The sequence below is a fragment of the Euprymna scolopes genome, chromosome 12 (assembly GCF_053919585.1).
Source record: "Euprymna scolopes isolate OS-2025 chromosome 12, ASM5391958v1, whole genome shotgun sequence".
Lineage (NCBI taxonomy): Eukaryota > Metazoa > Mollusca > Cephalopoda > Sepiida > Sepiolidae > Euprymna > Euprymna scolopes.
The window spans coordinates 148,629,492-148,649,471 of record NC_136493.1 but is presented as its reverse complement, the minus strand read 5'-3'; the positions used below and the strand labels follow the sequence as shown (position 1 = coordinate 148,649,471).

The window sequence follows — 19,980 nt, the reverse complement described above, 5'->3', positions numbered from 1 at the left end:
AGCAAAATTTTATTTCTAACCTTACATGCTATTTGGGCCTGACTTTGAAAATCCAACAAGACAACTTTATATGTTAAATTAGTGCATGCATATTTACTCTGGTTATTTTAAAAATTAGCTTCCATTGTGTTTTTATATTGCTCAAAAATTATACAAAATACTGTTAGAAACTCGCTCAATATATGTTAATGTGACATATATTGGCTGAGTTTCAGTATTTTGTATAATTTTTTTAGTTTTAAGTCATTTTTCCAAATTTCACGTATTTAACAGTCAGCTCACGGCCATTTGTCTTGTTCACATATGTCGATAAACAACGTATGATTTTCGAATCGATTAAACATTTTAAAGTGAGTAAAACCATTAAAAACTTTTCCAGATAGGTAGAAGAGTAACTTATCTTGCCTTTGGTAACATTTATTTGTTATATCTTTTTAATTTTTGACTACTTTTTCGTACCGTTGTGGATTGTAATACAAACCCCAATTTCTATATATCTTTAAATATTTATTCAGGGTGTTTGGTTTGGTTTGGTTTGGTTTGGTTTGGTTTAGTTACTTTGTAGAGAAAAAATGTTTTTGCTTTCAACTTTGCAGAAAATGATTAATTTTTGTAAAAGACAAAACAATCACTTCAATATTTGGTGTATCTGGTCAGGAGGCCAGTAGCTTAAAATTAGCATGCCCTGAAGGTGGATTGATCCTTGTGTGACCAAACCACCATACAGGGACTGTTCTTCAGAAGGAGAAATAAACATTGATGTTTATGACTGCTGTGCACCTAAGCTAAACATTTGTTTACAACAAAGACGAAAAGGGCAAACAAAAAATTCCAAGATACTAAAACAACAGAGATGACAACATTCTACATGGGACAACATCAAAGAAGAAGGAAAAGAATCCCCTGGGGTGGTGACGAAGACACACCTTTGAGCAAATCACCAGGTGAGGAGGACAAATGCTGCGAGCGTTCCATCCGGTCCTCCAAAGAATTAAGTTGCAAACTGTTGCGTTTGGCATTCTTTCTGTCAATTAGCAGAACAGCAGAGTTGGCTCTGGCGGCCGAGACACTGCCAAGGATTCTATCTACAACTAGAGAACAAACAGATGGAATGGTAAAAGAATTGATGGCACGTGACACCGTCAAAAGAATTCGGCAGAGATGAGGAATTACACAAAGCAAAAAAGAAAAGATTTAAAAAAAAAGAAAAGAAAAAAACTACCAGATTCTTTCTTTTTCCTGTTTCTATTTATTTTTTTAATATTTCTACTAGAAAGCAGCCTAGCATTGCCCAGTCGTAAAATACGCTAAAATACGATATTTTGATTAATGCAGATTTCGTATCTATATATATATATATATATATATATATATATATATATATATATATATATATATATATATATATTATATTATATTATATTATATTATATTGGACCCAATATACAGGGTGTCCGTAAAGTTACTATACAGCCTTATTGTTATAATTATACAAGAATGTATAGTAACTTTATGGACACCCTGTATAATAATGATTTTAAAAGTTTTAAAAGAAATGACTGGTGCACCACCACCGAGAATCAAAACCAAAACATTTAGCATACGATTTACTTTCTTTTTCCTTTGATGTTAATGCCTGAGCTATGAAGACATGTTTGCTGCAATAGCTATTACGTTACGCATGCATATTCATAATGCCATCCTTCGACCTTCACCTGGCAAATTTCTTTTTTTTAATTTTCACACTTTTGTACCGATTTTCCTCGGTTAAAACCCCAACATAACGTTTTGCATGGGTTGGAATACCCTATATATCAAGTTTCATGTCTCTAGATCAAAAACTGACAGAGGAGCTTGGTAGGCAAAATTTTGCAAACAAATATACATACACATAAGAAAGAGATTTGTGTTTACTATGACCGTCCTACACAAATATTACACAACTATAAATCATGTAGAATATCTGCATGAATATAATTACACGTAATAGTTAACTAAAGATGATCATCCCATAAGAAAACCGAAAAAACTAATAGGGAATTAATTAAAATGAATGTTTAAAAGAATATGCAAATTAGCTAGGTCTTTGATTTGAAAATTTGCAGATGAATGCAATTCCACAACTTATATATAACAAAGTTGTATTTTCTTTTAAATAAATAGAAAAAAAGGATTTTTAATATGAATATCAATACACAAAAATAAAAAAATATATATCATAGAAGTATAGATAATATTCATACAACTAAAGTTATGGAGGATCATAAGGGTTATAATTCATGTTCACTATGATTATAAGTCATCTTTAATTTACTTTTTACTTTTAAAGGATGAATCAGTTGTTGAGTTTCTGAATTTTTTAGATGAGGATTGGTCATTTTCATTATTTGGATTCGTCAGACTACAGTTCTCACCTTGAGTGTCATTTTCACAACGTTTCAGTTGAAATTAACTTCTGACCTTCTTCAGGTGTATCTTGTCCAACTCATGAATCTGCACATAATTTCAAACTGCAAGAACCCATAGCATAATGGATAAAGTACTTGATAAAAATTAAGTTGTAAAGTTACATTCTTCTGGCGGTTGAAGGTTCAATCCTCAGCACTGGTGACACTCAAAATATGATTGTTGAGGACTTCTACTCATTAATGAAGTAAATAGAAGTTCCATTCGAAATTCCATGCAGATTCCCAAGTTTGACAGAAAGATTTCGGAGTTCGACAAGACAAGATACACCTGAAGAAGTTTGTAGATTAGGTGGGTCCAAACATTATGAATATTAATCTGAAGAATTCAAATAATATGAATCAATTGTTTTTAAGTGCGAATAAACTTCAATCTATGATTGTTCATCAGGATTTTGTTTATATTTTGTTTCCCATGGAAATCGTTCTAGACAAGACATAAAATATCTTGATAGAAGAAGGTAAAAAATAAAAATATTACTTCAAGGTCAAAAAACAATCAGAAATCTCTAACAGTTTTTAATTAACATTCAATGCGAAGCACACCTTGATATGACGACGTGCAAAATTATCAATAACTCTGACACACCTTGATTAAATGGCAGAAAGACAAAGATGTTCTAATTTCGCTAATGACTAGAGTAGAATTATTCGCCATGGAAACAAGGAAAAAACAACAAAAAGATCAAGAAGTCGTGAATGGTTGTGAATTCACCAGTCATCAACAGGACCTTGGTTTTGGTCGTGATGGCACTCTTCAGTTTGGGAAATAGTTTGGAGTTTGTTTAGATAGACATTATCTTTGAGTTAACCCCAAAAATAAAACTCGGATGTATGCTCCGATGAGCTGGAAGCTTATTTGGAATCATACATCCTACAGATGAGACGATCACCAAAGTGTCCCCCCACATATAATTGATAAAAAACAGAGACTGTTGAATATTCACAGGTGAAACTTGATCCACTGAAGTTTATTTATATGAAATATGGTTGAATTTATTTTTTTACAGAAATCGCTCCAGACAAAGCATGAAGCTACTCAACGCGAAGAGACAAAAAATAAAATTTTAAATAGCACTTCAAAGTCAAAAGTGTTATATCAATAGATTTCGATCTAGAAAACAGCAATTCTTCCCCTTTTCCAGAAACATTGCTTATGGAATGTGAGGACTAAAGGACAAAATAAAGGAAGCAAGATTTACAAGGTTGTCGAAATCCCAATGGCCATACGAAGAGGATTGTGAATTTTATTAACGATTTGATGGGTGCTATTTTTTGGAGGGGGGGGAGGGAATTTTAACTCTTGTGTAAAATTTAATAAAAACTTTGATTGGACGTTGAAATGCTTTTAGATTAAACGTTTTTTTTTTTTTTTTTTCCAAAAGTAAGGAGTATAGATTGATGCACAAAAATCAAGAGCTCTACTAACCTGATGGATGTCTAAAGCCATTCGCATCAGCGGATGCGCGCGACACATCCGACTGTTGGATGGCGGAAAGACGAAGATGTTCTAGTTCAGCTAAATGACTCGAGTAGCGTCGTTCTCCGAGGGGATCAGGAAGTGAGCGTTCAACAGGGAGATCAAGAGGTCCTGGACGGTGGTGAATTCGTCGGTCATCAGTTCGGAGTTCTGTTAATAAATAAAATATATTATACACGTGAAAGATGCATATCAAAATTTCATTGATATATATATATATATATATATATATATGTGGTGTGGTGTCTTGTGCAAACGAAAGGAAAAAAAATTGCTACTGTTCTCTTTGTATGTTAGTAATCTTGTCACCTCATATGCAAATGAAATACTTCCGGTTTAAATTTAAAAAAAAAAAAAAAGAAAAGCGTGATTTTTCAGACTTTGATTTGAATTTGGCTGTTGGGGTAGCAAGTTTTGACAGCAGCAGCGTGTCGAATTTAATCCGGAGAAATTACTAGTTAGAAATGCAGCATAGTTAACAAACAATCCACCAGAGAAAGTGTAGAATAGTTAACACTTGATTACTTAACAACAGTACATTTCTTTCGATTTCTTATTATCAGGGTTGGCTTAAGTTAGAAATATTATTTTCAGTATTAAACGCGTTGATTGAATGGAAGCTTTTGTTTTGTTCTTGGGTTTTGGTGGGGTTTTTATATTTAATTTTTGAAGGATAAAATAGGATTACTCTAAACAGATTATAAAGTAAACAAAAATAAAATAAAAAATTGTTTCGTTGTTGTTAACAAGATAAGAACACAAGAAGCAAAATAAGGAATTCGAGGTGAGACAATTAAAAAATGCAGGTGCAATAATGAGAAATGGAGGCGGAGGGGAGATTTCAAATGAGGGAGAAGAAGCGAGGAGGGGGGAGGTTCTTTAATTATTTTTGTAACTATCAAGCACAAGACTCGAGGCACAAATAATGAGTTTCTTATACAAACAAAGATTAAAATTTTTAAAAAATTAACCAAAAATAAATTTTTAAAGAAACGGCAAAAAGTAATGATTAAAGATGTTTAAAAAAATTCAAAATCAATAAAAAAAATTAAAAAAAAAAAATGAAGATGATTAAAGTTTTTTTTTTAAATATACAAATTGGATTAGTTTTTACGGCATATCAACCTTTTTGAGGTGATTTAATGTTGAAACACGTTACTTATTACAGAAGATTCCTTTGTAAGTTTTGTTTTGATTTTGTTGTTTTGTACAGCATACCAACGATAGTTGTGTTTTTAATGTCGATAGAGTTGAAAGACAAAGTAATTAAATGATGGCGAAGTGATAGAGCGAGAGATGAGAAAAAGACAGTATAAGAACAAATTTCGTCTAATTATAAAAGACGGGTACCCAGGCACTTTTCAAATCTTATGGGGTTAGTGCCGAATATTGAAAGTAAATTCCAAGTCAGTCCCGAAATTTTCTGAAGCAGTTTACAATTTGAAAGCCGAAAAAAAATCTACAAAAGCAGACGACACTAAGCATTTTAGTCTGTTTATCAAAATTTGGAACCGACTACATAAAAAAAAAACTGAAATTATTTGGATAGCCATTAATAATTTTTTAAAGGAAAGAAAGGGGCAAATAAACAAGAGACAGAAGAAAAAATGAAGAGAGAACAACGAGAAAGAGAGAAGAGAGAAATAGAGTCGTTAGAAAAGAAAACCATTGGGGGGGGGTTCTCCAAAGATCATGAAACGCTCAAAAATATTCTTTTTTTTTTAACATAGTTTTATAATTATTTTTTAAAAAATGTTTCTCTCTTTGACTTGTTGTCAAATTTAGATGCTATCTTCATATGCAAAGATGTTTTTGAAAAATAAAAATTTAAAAAGATTTTCACAGAATCTTCAGTCACTTATTTTGCTTTACCACATTATATATATAATTTATAAAACTATGTCTGTCTGTCTCCATATTTTAAAACTGTATCTTTTACAAAACTAACAGTCACAGAGCAGCGCTAGGGGCCTCAAAATGTTGGATTTTTTATGAACCGTTCCCTTATTGGCCTTTAGTCGGTTAAAATAGTTTTTAAGGGGTCAAAATGGAATCAAAATTGAAAAAATTCGTTATACATTTTGTACATTCACCTTAATTTATTTTTAGTTAGTTCATGTACGTGTCACGTTGGTACAGTGGTAACGTCACCAGCTTTGAATTCTACAGTTTTGCTTTCGATTTCGATTCTAGGTACCCAAATATTTTTTTTTTTTTAACTTTTGAAATCACGACTCTATATTAATATACAGGAAATCTGGACAAATTAAAATATCATATTTAAGCGTATTTTACGACCGGGCAAAGCCCCTACCCCCCACCTCCACCAGCTAGTAATAATCTTTAGATTTTTATCACAATTAACTAAATTATGTTTGTTTTGTTTTTTGTTTTGGATAAACCTTGTTATTCTGTTAAGTGATGTTGCTTTGGATATGAATTTTATTGTTTCACTGTTGAAGCAATCGTCGAAATAATTATAACTTATGAGAGACATGTGGACAGGAAGAGAGGAAGGAGAGAGATGTGGACAAGGAAAGAGATAAAAGAAAAGAGACATCTTTACAAAAAGAAAAGAGACATTTTCACAAAAAGAAAAGAGACATCTTCACAAAAAGAAAAGAGACATTTTCACAAAAAGAAAAGAGACATCTTCACAAAAAGAAAAGAGACATCTTCACAAAAAGAAAAGAGACATCTTCACAAAAAGAAAAGAGACATCTTCACAAAAAGAAAAGAGACATCTTCACAAAAAGAAAAGAGGCATCTTCACAAAAAGAAAAGAGACGCACGAGGAATGAGAGAGAGAAGATGAGAAGAACATGAAAAGGTCGAAAAAGGAAGAAAAGTAGCAGAAGACATGAAGGATGAAGAGAGCAATAAAGAAAAAGGAAAGAAAGGATGAATAAGGGAATGAAGTGGAAATTGAGACGGAAGGGTAGAGGAAAAGGAGGCAGCAGGAAGATGGTTGGTTAGTTGTTTTTTGTTTTACGGCATATCAACCCTTTTTAGGTTATTTAATGCCGAAACCAGTGATTTTGAAGAAAAAATTTTTAATAGAGTATATTTGTTTTTTTATTTCAACTCGGTTTCTATTCAACCCATAGTTGGGACCCTAACAGGTACTATCACTCCGGTTCAGTGGACCTGGGAGCAATGGCAATTAAAGAGTGGCTCCACACTCCCCAAAGCCCGCAAGTTGGGGCCTCACCACTGGATATAGTTTAAGGCCATATCCAGGACCAGAAGGAAGGAGAAGTAGGAGATAGAAAGAAAAAGAAAAGAAGGGTGAGAGAAAAGAAAGAAAGATGAAAGAAAAGAAAGGAAGAAGAAAAATGAGCAAGTCAGAAGAAGAAAGGGAAAAAAGAAGGATGATGAAAGGATAAAGAATGAGTTGAAGATCAAAGCAATTGAAATAAAATCAATAAAGACGCAAAAACTAAACAGAAAAGGAGAAAAGTCGTTTTTGTTGATTTTATTATAAAGCTGACCCCCCCCCACCTCAAACCCCTACCCTCGCATACAAAGGCAACGGTTTTGGTGTTTGCTTTGAAACGCTTTTGTCTTTATACGGAAATCGACACTTCTTAAGCATATGGCAAAGCGACTTCACATTGACAAGACATGCAGACGTCTTTTAAATGGGACCGTTTTGTTTCACCGAATTGACCCTATCAGAGAGATAGATTCATCATAGTTACGTAATCTCTTATGCAAATATATAATAGTAAAAAAAAATAAGCAAAAGAAAGCTACTAAGTCTCATCCCTTTACAGTGGAGATCCCTAGGTGCAAGAAAGCCTTTTACTCCAATAGTTTCTTCCCCAGAACTGCGGGTCTTTGGAACTCCCTTCCGGGATTCTGCTTTCCCAACTGCAATGATATGCAGAAGTTCAAGTGTAATGTTAAAAAACATCTTTCTACTCTTCTCCCTTCATAATGACCCCGCTAATTAAGTCCCTAATAGTAGCCCCCTGTTTCAAAGTGGCACTGTGCCTTGTTTGGGGTGAAAATTGAATAAATAAAAAAAAGAAAAAAGAAAAGTAACAAAAGAAATAAAGGATGAAGAGAAAAGGAAAGAAAAGGTGAAGAGAGAAGGAAAGAAAGGACGAGGAAGGGGAGGAACTGACTCCATAAAAAACTTCACATTTGCTTTAAAATTTTCAAATATGTTTTCCTACTGGCAATAAAGCGAGGGAATCTAGGTAAAGACGAAACCTGACATAACAAGGTGCTGTGCTAACATAGCTCAAGGAGTCTAAACTAATATAATTAATTGTGATAAGCATAAAACTGTCAAGAATTTTTCTGGGCGTAAAAGTAAGAAGGAAATGGATAAGATCTTTTGAGGGTTAATGCAGCTTGTTGAAAAATAATATCCAAAGACCTTACATCTGACAATAAACGTTATTTATGTGTGTGTGTGTGTGTGTGTGTGTGTGTGTGTGTGTGTGTGTGTGTGTGTGTGTGTGTGTGTGTGTGTGTGTGTGTGTGTGTGTGTGTACTAAACCAAGTATGGTTCTATGGATTAAAAGGCAAGAATAAATGTTTATAGGGAGCAAAATTAAGCTTGTAATAAAAACTGCACACTACCAAAAATCACGTAGGGTGGAGCTTTGCTGCATCCGCAACTGTATAGCGGGAAACATAAAATCTCAGGGTTATCCAGGTAATTTAGAGTAAAGAAAAAATGATCAAAGATCATGGATACTTCTAATACTATAAAGACATAAGAGTACACATTCAAAAGCACAGAAGAATGATCAAAGACTACTGTTTTTTATTTTTTTTTTTTTAGTTAAGCACTAATGAGTTCTGATTCCATTCCTTAGGAAAATCTACAAAAGTCATTTGAAATTTGCTATTGTTGGAACAAGGAAACAATAAAAACGGTCAAATAGTTTGACAAATTGCAGAGATAGTATGGGATAAAGTTCAAGCTGAGAAATGCAAGAAGCTTATGGAAGGCTACTAGAAGTTATGTAGGAGGACTAGTTGCAAGAAAATTTTGTTTACTATTCATCATTGTATTATATGGTGGAGTGAACCAAATCGTCTTTCGATTCTTATTTTTGGTATCTTTTTTGTTATATTTAATTATAGTATGAACATATCCACTATTTGTTAGAACCATGTTATATACATTATTTAATTTATCATCAAAGGGATACAATTAAATATTCAGAAGTGTGTGTGGGGGGGGGGAGGCTTGATTATTGTCCATGGCATTTTTTTTTCTTCCTCCTTGAAATTTCAACATGTAAGTTGAACAAAAATATTTTAGGTTAAAATAATTTGAACAATCAATTAAAACATTCGGTTGTCTATGATTGATTTCTAAAAAAAAATCCATTACATAATTTCGATTCTATAAAATCAAAATCATGTAATTTAAGGCTTAAGCTGAAGGGGTCTTAAGAAGAAATTGAAAATCAACGAATCATGCTTAATTGATATTCTAATAGCTATGGATCAAATTTAATGCAAATTTGAATTATTTGAATTTTGAATATTCAAATCGATGGTAGTGCCAATGTTATGTTTCTTAAAAACCCTTGACAATTTTGTTCCTTAAAAACCCTTGACAAAACTTCAAAGAAACTGAAATTTGGAGAATAAGATCTCATGTCTATTGTTAAAATTTCCAAAAGTCGAAGACATCTGAATTATTACCAAAGACATCCACCACCGCCCTCAACTAAATTAAACTAAATATATCTCATATTACTTACCCTTGCCTCTAGCTGCTGTGTTAAAAAAATTCATAATGATCGGTTAATTAGTTTATGAGTACACAAGATAATTTCAAAAGCTGAGTAAATTGCATTTGTTCGCTTTTGTTTGTTTTTTTTTTAATAGTTTTTTTAATAGGGTGTCAACTTTGTTTTTGGTTTTTGTTTTTTGTTTGTTTTTTATTTGTGTGTTGGTATATTTTTTGTTTTTTGTTGTTCTTGTTTTTTTTTTACCTCATGAGATTTTGTTGAAATCTATACAAATTAGAGGGGGGGGGTGTAACATATACCACGAACATCTTCTGTAAAAGAGGAAATAAACAATGTAAGTATTACTAAGTGTCTACATAATGATATACTTTCATCCAGACCAAAATTGTTTCAGACTTACACAAATGGTGGGTGGGTGGGGTTGTCTGACGTTGCTGATTCAGGCAATAAAAAAAAAAACAACAAGACGAAAAATTTTAAACAATCTTGTATTGTTTTGAAACATTTTGTGCTAACAGAAAAATTATGAGAGTTTTGTTAATGCTTTTTTTAGGGGGGGGGGTGCAACTCTAGATGAGAAAACGGAAAAAGATTGTATTATCCATTTCAACAATTTATTTAAAAAACATTTAAACATTTTATGTTTTCGAGTTTATTTACAAAGTCAACACTTATCACGGCTAAAAGTCACGTGAAGATTAAATAAAATTAATAGCTGAACGATGAAAACTATTATGAGAGGATTGTAGCGTAATAAATAATGTATATGGAAAAATTCAGTTATGAGTGATAATCTTCTTGCGGCTGAAGGTTCACTTCTCAATGGGAGGGGGTGATAGAATACGATTGCAAATTACTTAGGATGATGGCTGTCGGAAGAAGAACATGCTACGTTGTGAAAATGACCCTTATAATGAGTGCAACACAATGCAGTAAATGCATGCGAAGTGACGTCACCAGTGTGGATAAAAGACTATAAAAAAAGAGAAAGGGAAAGATCACGAGAGAGACGAGATAACGTTTGAGATCTCGTGAGAGACGTCACAGCTGTAACAATGAGGAAATAAATGTTATCGCTACAAAGAACAAGCGAGTTGGAGTTATTTCCTATTCTTTGTCATAGTCTCCTTTGCGACTGAAACTGCACACAACGTGTGTTGGTCCACGGACGTTACATGGTAACAGTATTCTGAATAATCCAAATAATATGAATTATTGATCCTCATCGCAAAATATAAGTAACATAAAATAAATTGATTATTTATGAGGACGGTGTATGGCAAGTATTTATTGATATTAGATTTGAAGATGACCATATTGCAGCTCATAGAGGAGGAACGCTGTGATAACGTGTTCCACAAAGAGGAAGTTCTTGGAGAAACTATTTATTGAAAGTCCATGCATTCTGTTCAAATGCTAGAGGATTCGATTCTATCAAATTCTGCATTTTAAAAACATTGTACTCTGTCTTCTAATTACTCTCTTCATAACGCAAAGCCACCAATAATCCTTGCGAACTTTGTACTCCTTTAACATTGAAAATAATATTCCAGTTTCCATGACATTAGTTGCCCATGACTGGCAAGAGTATTCGAATGGATGTCTTATTTCTAGTTTACAAGTCATTAGTACAATGTTAACTATCGGGGATGTGAGCTCGGCCTGCGGGCATCAAAGTGTAGTATCTGTTCCGGCAGATGCTGCAAGAAAAGACCACTGCTCTTGTGGCAATCAGTTTCTGGTCAATGTAGGGGCAACCCTATATACCAGGAAAGCACTACCAACTCCCCCTTCCTATCCCCCTGCCCCCACATTAAAAAACGGCCTTGTGCCTAATTTGCTCAGTGGGGAAGCAAATAAATACAAGCTCCCGGACATGTTTCACAAGAACCATGCAATGATTGATTTACCTTTTGAAATGTGTATATTGCCATAGAAATCAAATTTGCTAACCATTATATATATATATATATATATATATAATGAAGATTTTTAGTTTTGGACATTTTAATTGTCTTGTATAGAAAAGATATATATATATATATATATATATATATATATATATATATATATATATATATATATATATATATATATATATATATATATATATATATATATACACATCTTTTCTATACAAGACAATTAAAATGTCCAAAACTAAAAATCTTCATTTTTTTTTTTTTGTCTTAATTTTCTTTCTTTGAAGATTGTAACGCTGGACATGGGGCAACCAAACCAGCTGCTAACATTGCCCTGCTTTTATTGAAACCAACCGAGAGCTCTTTTTAGCATCCTCGTTGTTCCCTTAAGTGCAATTGTCTGGATCTCTTTTGCACTTGGTTAACCAGGAGAAACTTATGTGTCATTTTGTATCCGTAAGCCACTTATAGACTTTAAAACTACATGAATACTTGTACAAAACTTGGGTTAAGGAACCCTTGGAGCAAGATACGAGTCATAAAATGAATAAATTATCTGTACGACTATGGATACAACCACAATAATTAATATTAAAACAATAAACATGTCTAGGCTGCAAAACTATTGAACAGGGTATTAGATAGGGAGAATGATAATAATAACGTTATAAAAAAATGCATGAAACACGAACTCATAGAAAAGTTGCATTTTTTTTTAAATGTCAACATGACTATGACGTTACAACATAGATACAATACGGTACGTACAACATCGAAAACAAAAGTTACAAAAAAGTTAAAGTCCTAAGGATCTGCTTATTTTTAATTAAAAATAAATATCAGAAAGTTGGAGTATATATATATATATATATATATATATATATATATATATATATATATAGTAATTTATAAAATATATATGGCGATTAAGCTACACTGAATATTCCGCGTTTCATCCACTCTAGGACTCCTCAGGCTTATGCGCAAATTCTGTGGTTGTTTATCGTTTTTATATGCTCCTCTTAACGATAAACAACCACAGAATTTGCGCATAAGCCTGAGGAGTCCTAGAGTGGATGAAACGCGGAATATTCAGTGTAGCTTAATCGCCATATATATTTTATAAATTACTAACTAGCTCTACCTACGTATTGAGTACTTTTGAAGTAAATACTTAAAGTTTACGCATAAATCTATACTTTCGTATATTAATTTTATGTAAATTAAGTAGTTTATATATATATAAATATATATATATATATATATATATATATATATATATATATATATATATATATATATATATGTGTGTGTGTGTGTATATTAGATATCACCTAATTATAGAGTATACTTTTTTAAATAGCCATGGTACGCCTCGATTGTTCCTGCCTAAGAAAATCTAATCGTTCAAGGATGTATAATTCTTAAGCAAATACACATATACAAAAACATACATATATATTTATAAATATATGCACATACATATATAAATGTATACCCATACATGTATACACACACACACACACATTATATGCATATTTTTTATGATGAGTAATTTTTATATCTGTTTATTTACAGACTGTTATCCTCATCTTTATAGTTGTTGTTTCACGACGTTTCGGCCAACTCATCATTCGGCCTTCTTCAGGTGATTAACCGTAACGGGATAGGAATGCTGAGTCTTATAACTGTATCCTCAGTAATCACCACCTTCCATAGTTGTTGTTGTCTCACTATGTTTTGGCCAACCAATCCTCTGTCCTTTGGGTAGGATTGAAACCACTATCTTGAGACAATGCTCAACTGGAATCGTAGAGACTCAACGACACTATTCACTGCACCACGGTCCCACGGGCAATCAAGGTTGGATTTTTGGTCTTATAAATCCAACTTTTCATTTTTATGTGGTCTTCCATTGTTGGGTCCGTACCGAATGGTATGATATATATATTTTTTTATTGTAATCCTTTGAGATATATACACAATAATAACTGTGAGTAAATAATAATATTAAAAAGGCAAAGTGAATATTTTCATATAAAAAATATGGCTACAGATTCGAAACTATAATTTTCACTTGATTGAAGTAAACAGACCATTCTTATATGGTTGGAAAATGATTGAAGTAAACAGGCCATTCTTATATGGTTGAAAAAATATTACAAAAATATTTGACAAAACAACAGCAAACGACTAAAATGACCAAAACATGTAAGAACGAAGAATTCAAGTTGAAATGATGAAATTTGAAGATTTTCATTTCAGGTTTTTAGATGCGTCCGTTCGTCTGTCATGCTTAACATTGAAACATCAGTTTCAACGCCAAACTTGCAGATTGGATGGGTGCAATTTAGGAATGGTCATCATTCTTGCTTCTTTTTTTTTCTTTTTTTTTTATTCAAAGAAAACAACAATTAGAGTCTGCCAGTTCAAAAGAATTTCAATGTCTTTTAAGAGAGAGAGAGGGGGGTTAAATAACATCATCATATTTTGAGAACAAATTTTAAACCCAAAAAGTTTATATTGCAAACTAAAGCATTTGAAGTAACCTTATCTATTATAAAATAAAATATTTTTTATTTAAGACAATCAGAATAGGCAATCCTAAAACAATTCTATGTAATTTTGATGCTAACGGATCTAATTTAATACGTCGTTACAGACCTAATTTTTAACGGTTATTAATTTGTTTTTAATTACTTATTGCAGCCGGGCCGATTGCTATTATAAAACTTTTTAAACAATCACCTAAAAATAACAATCAGCAAGGGGAATAACTCATTGGAAGAATATAATAGAAGTTGCCTTTGATTTTAAGAAATGTGCTCAAAAATAAAAATTAAAACCAAAGTGAGTACACTGCATCCCGAGCAACATCGGATAGGTACAACAAGCAAATAAAGTTATGTTTTTTTGTTGACACTTTAAAGATTTTTGTGAAATCTGTTTTCAAGATATAAAACAAGGCAAATAACATTTTTTTTTCTTCTTTTTGTCCTGGCAGACGAAATATAGAAGTACAACAAGGAGGTACACCGGATAGGAGAAACAAGGTACCTTTTAGGGTGAAGCTATGTTCAGAATGATTTTGGGACAACGTTTGCCAATTCCCAGGGTGAAATATATCAAGATTGCCACTTTTGGTGCCAAATCTCATCATCCTTTCTTCAATTCTTATTCCTGAAAAAAGAGGCGGGGAGTTACCAAAATATAATTTTAATTGTGAAAAATACATGTTTTATGCATATATGTGATTTTCTCACATTAGTAAAAAAAAAATAAACCAGTGTTCTCAATTCTGAGACAACAGTGAGATATATATTTTTATTTATATATACTTATCCAGTCATAAATTTATTGAATGGAACTGGGTTTCATGAAAGGATCGTCCAGAAGTTATGGGACTAGAGGAAAAAAACAAATCGATCATCAACAGGGGATATATTATGTTATATTTATTATAATAAATCCGCATTCATGTCTGCGAGTTTGTTCACAATGACGTCATAACATATATATCTACTATCACGTTAAACCAAGTTTATACTGGAGAGGGACAAAAAGATTCCGGGGAAATGCCGGGTATATAAAGCTAGTATATATATATATATATATATATATATATATATATATATATATATATATATATATATATATATATATATATATATATATATATATATTAGTATTGGGACGGTTAATCTGAATTGGAATTTTTAAAAATCGGAATTTGGGATTATCGGAAGCAGTATCAGAAAAAGTGTGCCTGTTTTCCAATGCCAGAAACGATTCTTTTAATTGCCTTTTGTATTTGATTTTGTTTAAAGCGAAATGTTCTACTGCTGATCGTAATGATAAAATTGTGAATATTTAATGTATTTTAAAATACCAGTAAAACTAAAATCGATAGAGCATCCTTGACAAGCGTAACTTAACGTTTGAGAAAATATCTGCACATTTAATATGTTTTTACGATAATCGTGAGAAATAACAACTTTGTAGTTAAATATTTAGAGATTTATAAAGAATCAGAATCGGTAATTGTATCGGAATCGAGAATTTAGTATGGAATCGGTTATTGCATTGGAATTGAGGAAAAATATTGGAATTGTCCCATCACTAATATATATCACTATACATACACACACATATATATATATATATATATATATATATATATATATATATATATATATATATATATATATATACATATATATATATTTTTTTATAGATAAAAAATAGGACCATCCACTTATCTAGTGTTTCCTTTTCAGATTAAATGTTTTTAACTCATTTAAAGTGTTTTTAACATGTTTTATTAACTGTTTGCTCGTATATTTATATATATATATATATATATATATATATGCATATGTGTATATATATATGTATATGTATATATATGTATGTGTACATATATATGTATGTGTATATATATATATATGTATATATATGTGTATATATATGTATATATATGTGTGTATATATAATGTGTATGTATGTGTGTATATATATGTATGTATATATATGTATATATATGTGTGTGTATATATATGTGTATATATATATGTATATGCATATATATATGTGTGTGTGTATATATGTGTGTATATATATATACATATATACATATATGCATATATATACACATATATATATATACACACATACAAATTATATATATATACACAAACAAATACACATATGGATTATAGACATATATACACACATACACACATATACTAATCTGATATGACGTTTTCGTGTTTTCATGTGCCGGTGACTTTACACGGATTGTCCATTTGAATTGCAACGACAATTTGTCTGCTTTATCAATAACATACGTGGAATGTTCCACTATTCCACCTGAATGGATCAGAGGAGATTGCAAATTGTATTGTTATGATGACTGAACTTATGCATTCATAACCTGAATGTTTCATATCTCTGTAGCAGATATTGACGACGTGAAACTCTAAGAAAGCAATCCCTGTCATGGACGCGCGCCAGAAGAAGATATGCAACATTGAATTACTTGAATGACTACTACTACTAATAATAATAATACTAATACTACTACTACTAATAATAATAATAATAATAATAATAATAATAATAATAATAATAATTTAATCAAGATACATCAGCGCCTGTTGATTGATGTCAGCATTGTTAGGAGATGCGTTCATCGATTTCAGAGTGGTAATAAAAATATGAGTCACAAGGCACACTCTAGACGCCTATGCACAGCCACTATGCCATCGCTGGCAAAAATGCATTGAGAATGATTATATAGAAAAATAAATCCTAGAGCACAAAAGGTCGCTTGTTTTAATTGTACCACTCCTGTCTTCGTAACTCTTCAATTTATTTTTTAATTGAATAATAGGATGCATTACTTTTGAAACAACCTTCGCATACTCTTCAACTTATAAACGTCGATTCCTATTTCTTTTTGCCTGATGGTAAATTTGTTGTTATTGACTCTGAGTTTAAAAGCTAATTGCGTTTCACCTATATATTTGCTATTTATAAAATGCAACGCAACTTTATAAATATGTTTGTCAGCCATGCAACCATAACATAACCATAAGTTGATTGTTATGATAAAGCGATACTCACTCAACAACGCGGAACATTGTTTATGATAGACATCGTCGATGAACATGTGTTTTATAATTAGTATATCGTGAGCAATTGGATGCTTTTAAAGTACGTTTTTCCAATGACAATATAAATTTTTTTAATGATAATATAATTTTTTTTTGATGACAATATAATTTTTTTTAATGACAATATAAATTTTTTTAATGACAATATAAATTTTTTTTAATGACGATATAATTTTTTTAATGACAATATAATTTTTTTAAATGATAATATAATTTTTTTTAATGACAATATAATTTTTTTTAATGATAATATAATTTTTTTAATGATAATATAAATATTTTTAATGACAATATAAATTTTTTAATGATAATATAATTTTTTTAGTGACAATATAATTTTTTAATGAAAATATAATTTTTTAATGACAATATAAAGTTTTTTTAATGACAATCTAAATTTTTTTTAATGACAATATAATTTTTTTAATGATAATATAAATATTTTTTAATGACAATATAAATTTTTTTAATGATAATATAATTTTTTTTAGTGACAATATAATTTTATAATGAAAATATAATTTTTTAATGACAATATAAAGTTTTTTTAATGACAATATAATTTTTCTTTTTAATAACAATATAATTTTTTTTAACGACAATATAAATTACAAAGCTTAAATAAAAAGAAATGATCCCGCTTTCCCAATTTCGATCTTTTTCATAAGAAAAATCTGATGAAATAATTTGAAACATGTTGAATTGATTGATTATTTTGCAAAAGATTTTTCTACTTTTTTGTTTTAACTTATTTTAACAATTTTCATAAGATACGTATTATATATACTTATTATATATACTTATTATATATACTTATTCTATATATACTTATTATATATATACTTATTATATATACTTATATATATACTTATTATATATATACTTATTATATATACTTATTCTATATATACTTATTATATATATACTTATTATATATACTTATTATATATATACTTATTATATATATACTTATTATATATACTTATATATATACTTATTATATATACTTATATATATACTTATTATATATATACTTATATATACTTATTATATATACTTATATATATACTTATTATATATATACTTATATATACTTATTATATATACTTATTATATATATACTTATTATATATACTTATTCTATATATACTTATTATATATACTTATTATATATATACTTATTATATATACTAATTATATATATACTTATTATATATACTTATTATATATACTTATTATATATATACTTATTATATATACTTATTCTATATATACTTATTCTATATATACTTATTATATATATACTTATTATATATACTTATTATATATACTTATTATATATATACTTATTATATATACTTATTATATATATACTTATTATATATACTTATTATATATATACTTATTATATATACTTATTATATATATACTTATTATATATACTTATTATATATACTTATTATATATATACTTATTATATATACTTATTATATATACTTATTCTATATATACTTATTATATATACTTATTATATATATATACTTATTATATATACTTATTATATATATATACTTATTATATATACTTATTATATATATATACTTATTATATATATACTTATTATATATATACTTATTATATATATACTTATTATATATATACTTATTATATATATACTTATTATATATACTTATTATATATATACTTATTATATATACTTATTATATATACTTATTCTATATATACTTATTATATATACTTATTATATATATATACTTATTATATATACTTATTATATATATACTTATTATATATACTTATTCTATATATACTTATTATATATACTTATTATATATATACTTATTATATATATACTTATTATATATATACTTATTATATATATACTTATTATATATACTTATTATATATACTTATATATACTTATATATACTTATATATACTTATTAGATATACTTATTAGATATACTTATATATACTTATATATACTTATTATATATATACTTATTAGATATATACTTATTAGATATACTTATCTTTACTTATTAGATATACTTATATATATTTATTATATATACTTATTATATATATATACTTATTATATATACTTATTATATATATACTTATTATATATACTTATTATATATCACCATTGTCGTTTCATGATATTTGCAACAGAACTAATCTCATTTAAAAGAAATAGCAAGTTTAATAACAGTTGGGAGATGGAACAATTTAATATACACATAATAAATATATATAACGTATATCATATACACATAATAAATATATATATAACATACTATACACATATTACGTATAACGTATATAACATACACGTAACTCTATATAACGTATATAATATACACATAATATATATAATATACATATACTATATATAACGCATGTTATATACACATAATAAATATATATAACGTATATAATATACACATGATATATATATATATAACATATAATATACTCATAATATACATATATAACATATGATATACGCATATATATAACATATAATATACACATAATATATATATAACATATAATATACGCATAATATATATATAACATAATATATGCACATAATATATATATATATATATATATATAACATATAATATATACACATAATATATAACATAATATATACACATAATATATATATAACATAATATACACATA

At 29.0% G+C, this 19,980-nt stretch overlaps 1 protein-coding gene across 8 annotated transcripts in view; it reads right to left on the bottom strand.

Moving 5' to 3' along the window:
• Positions 1-19,980, bottom strand: part of LOC145291535 (uncharacterized) — a 429,029-nt gene that overhangs the window by 8,224 nt on the left and 400,825 nt on the right. For 4 of the 8 annotated variants that reach the window (XM_080137534.1, XM_080137533.1, XM_080137531.1 and 1 more), the window contains 3 exons: positions 14,648-14,770; positions 3,895-4,095; positions 927-1,091 (listed from right to left, as the gene is read on the bottom strand). In XM_080137534.1, coding sequence (XP_079993660.1) covers positions 927-1,091; positions 3,895-4,095; positions 14,648-14,770 — 489 coding nt within the window. The remainder of the gene's footprint in view (positions 1-926; positions 1,092-3,894; positions 4,096-14,647; positions 14,771-19,980) is intronic. The other 4 variants (XM_080137535.1, XM_080137536.1, XM_080137538.1 and 1 more) reach the window with 3 other exon arrangements.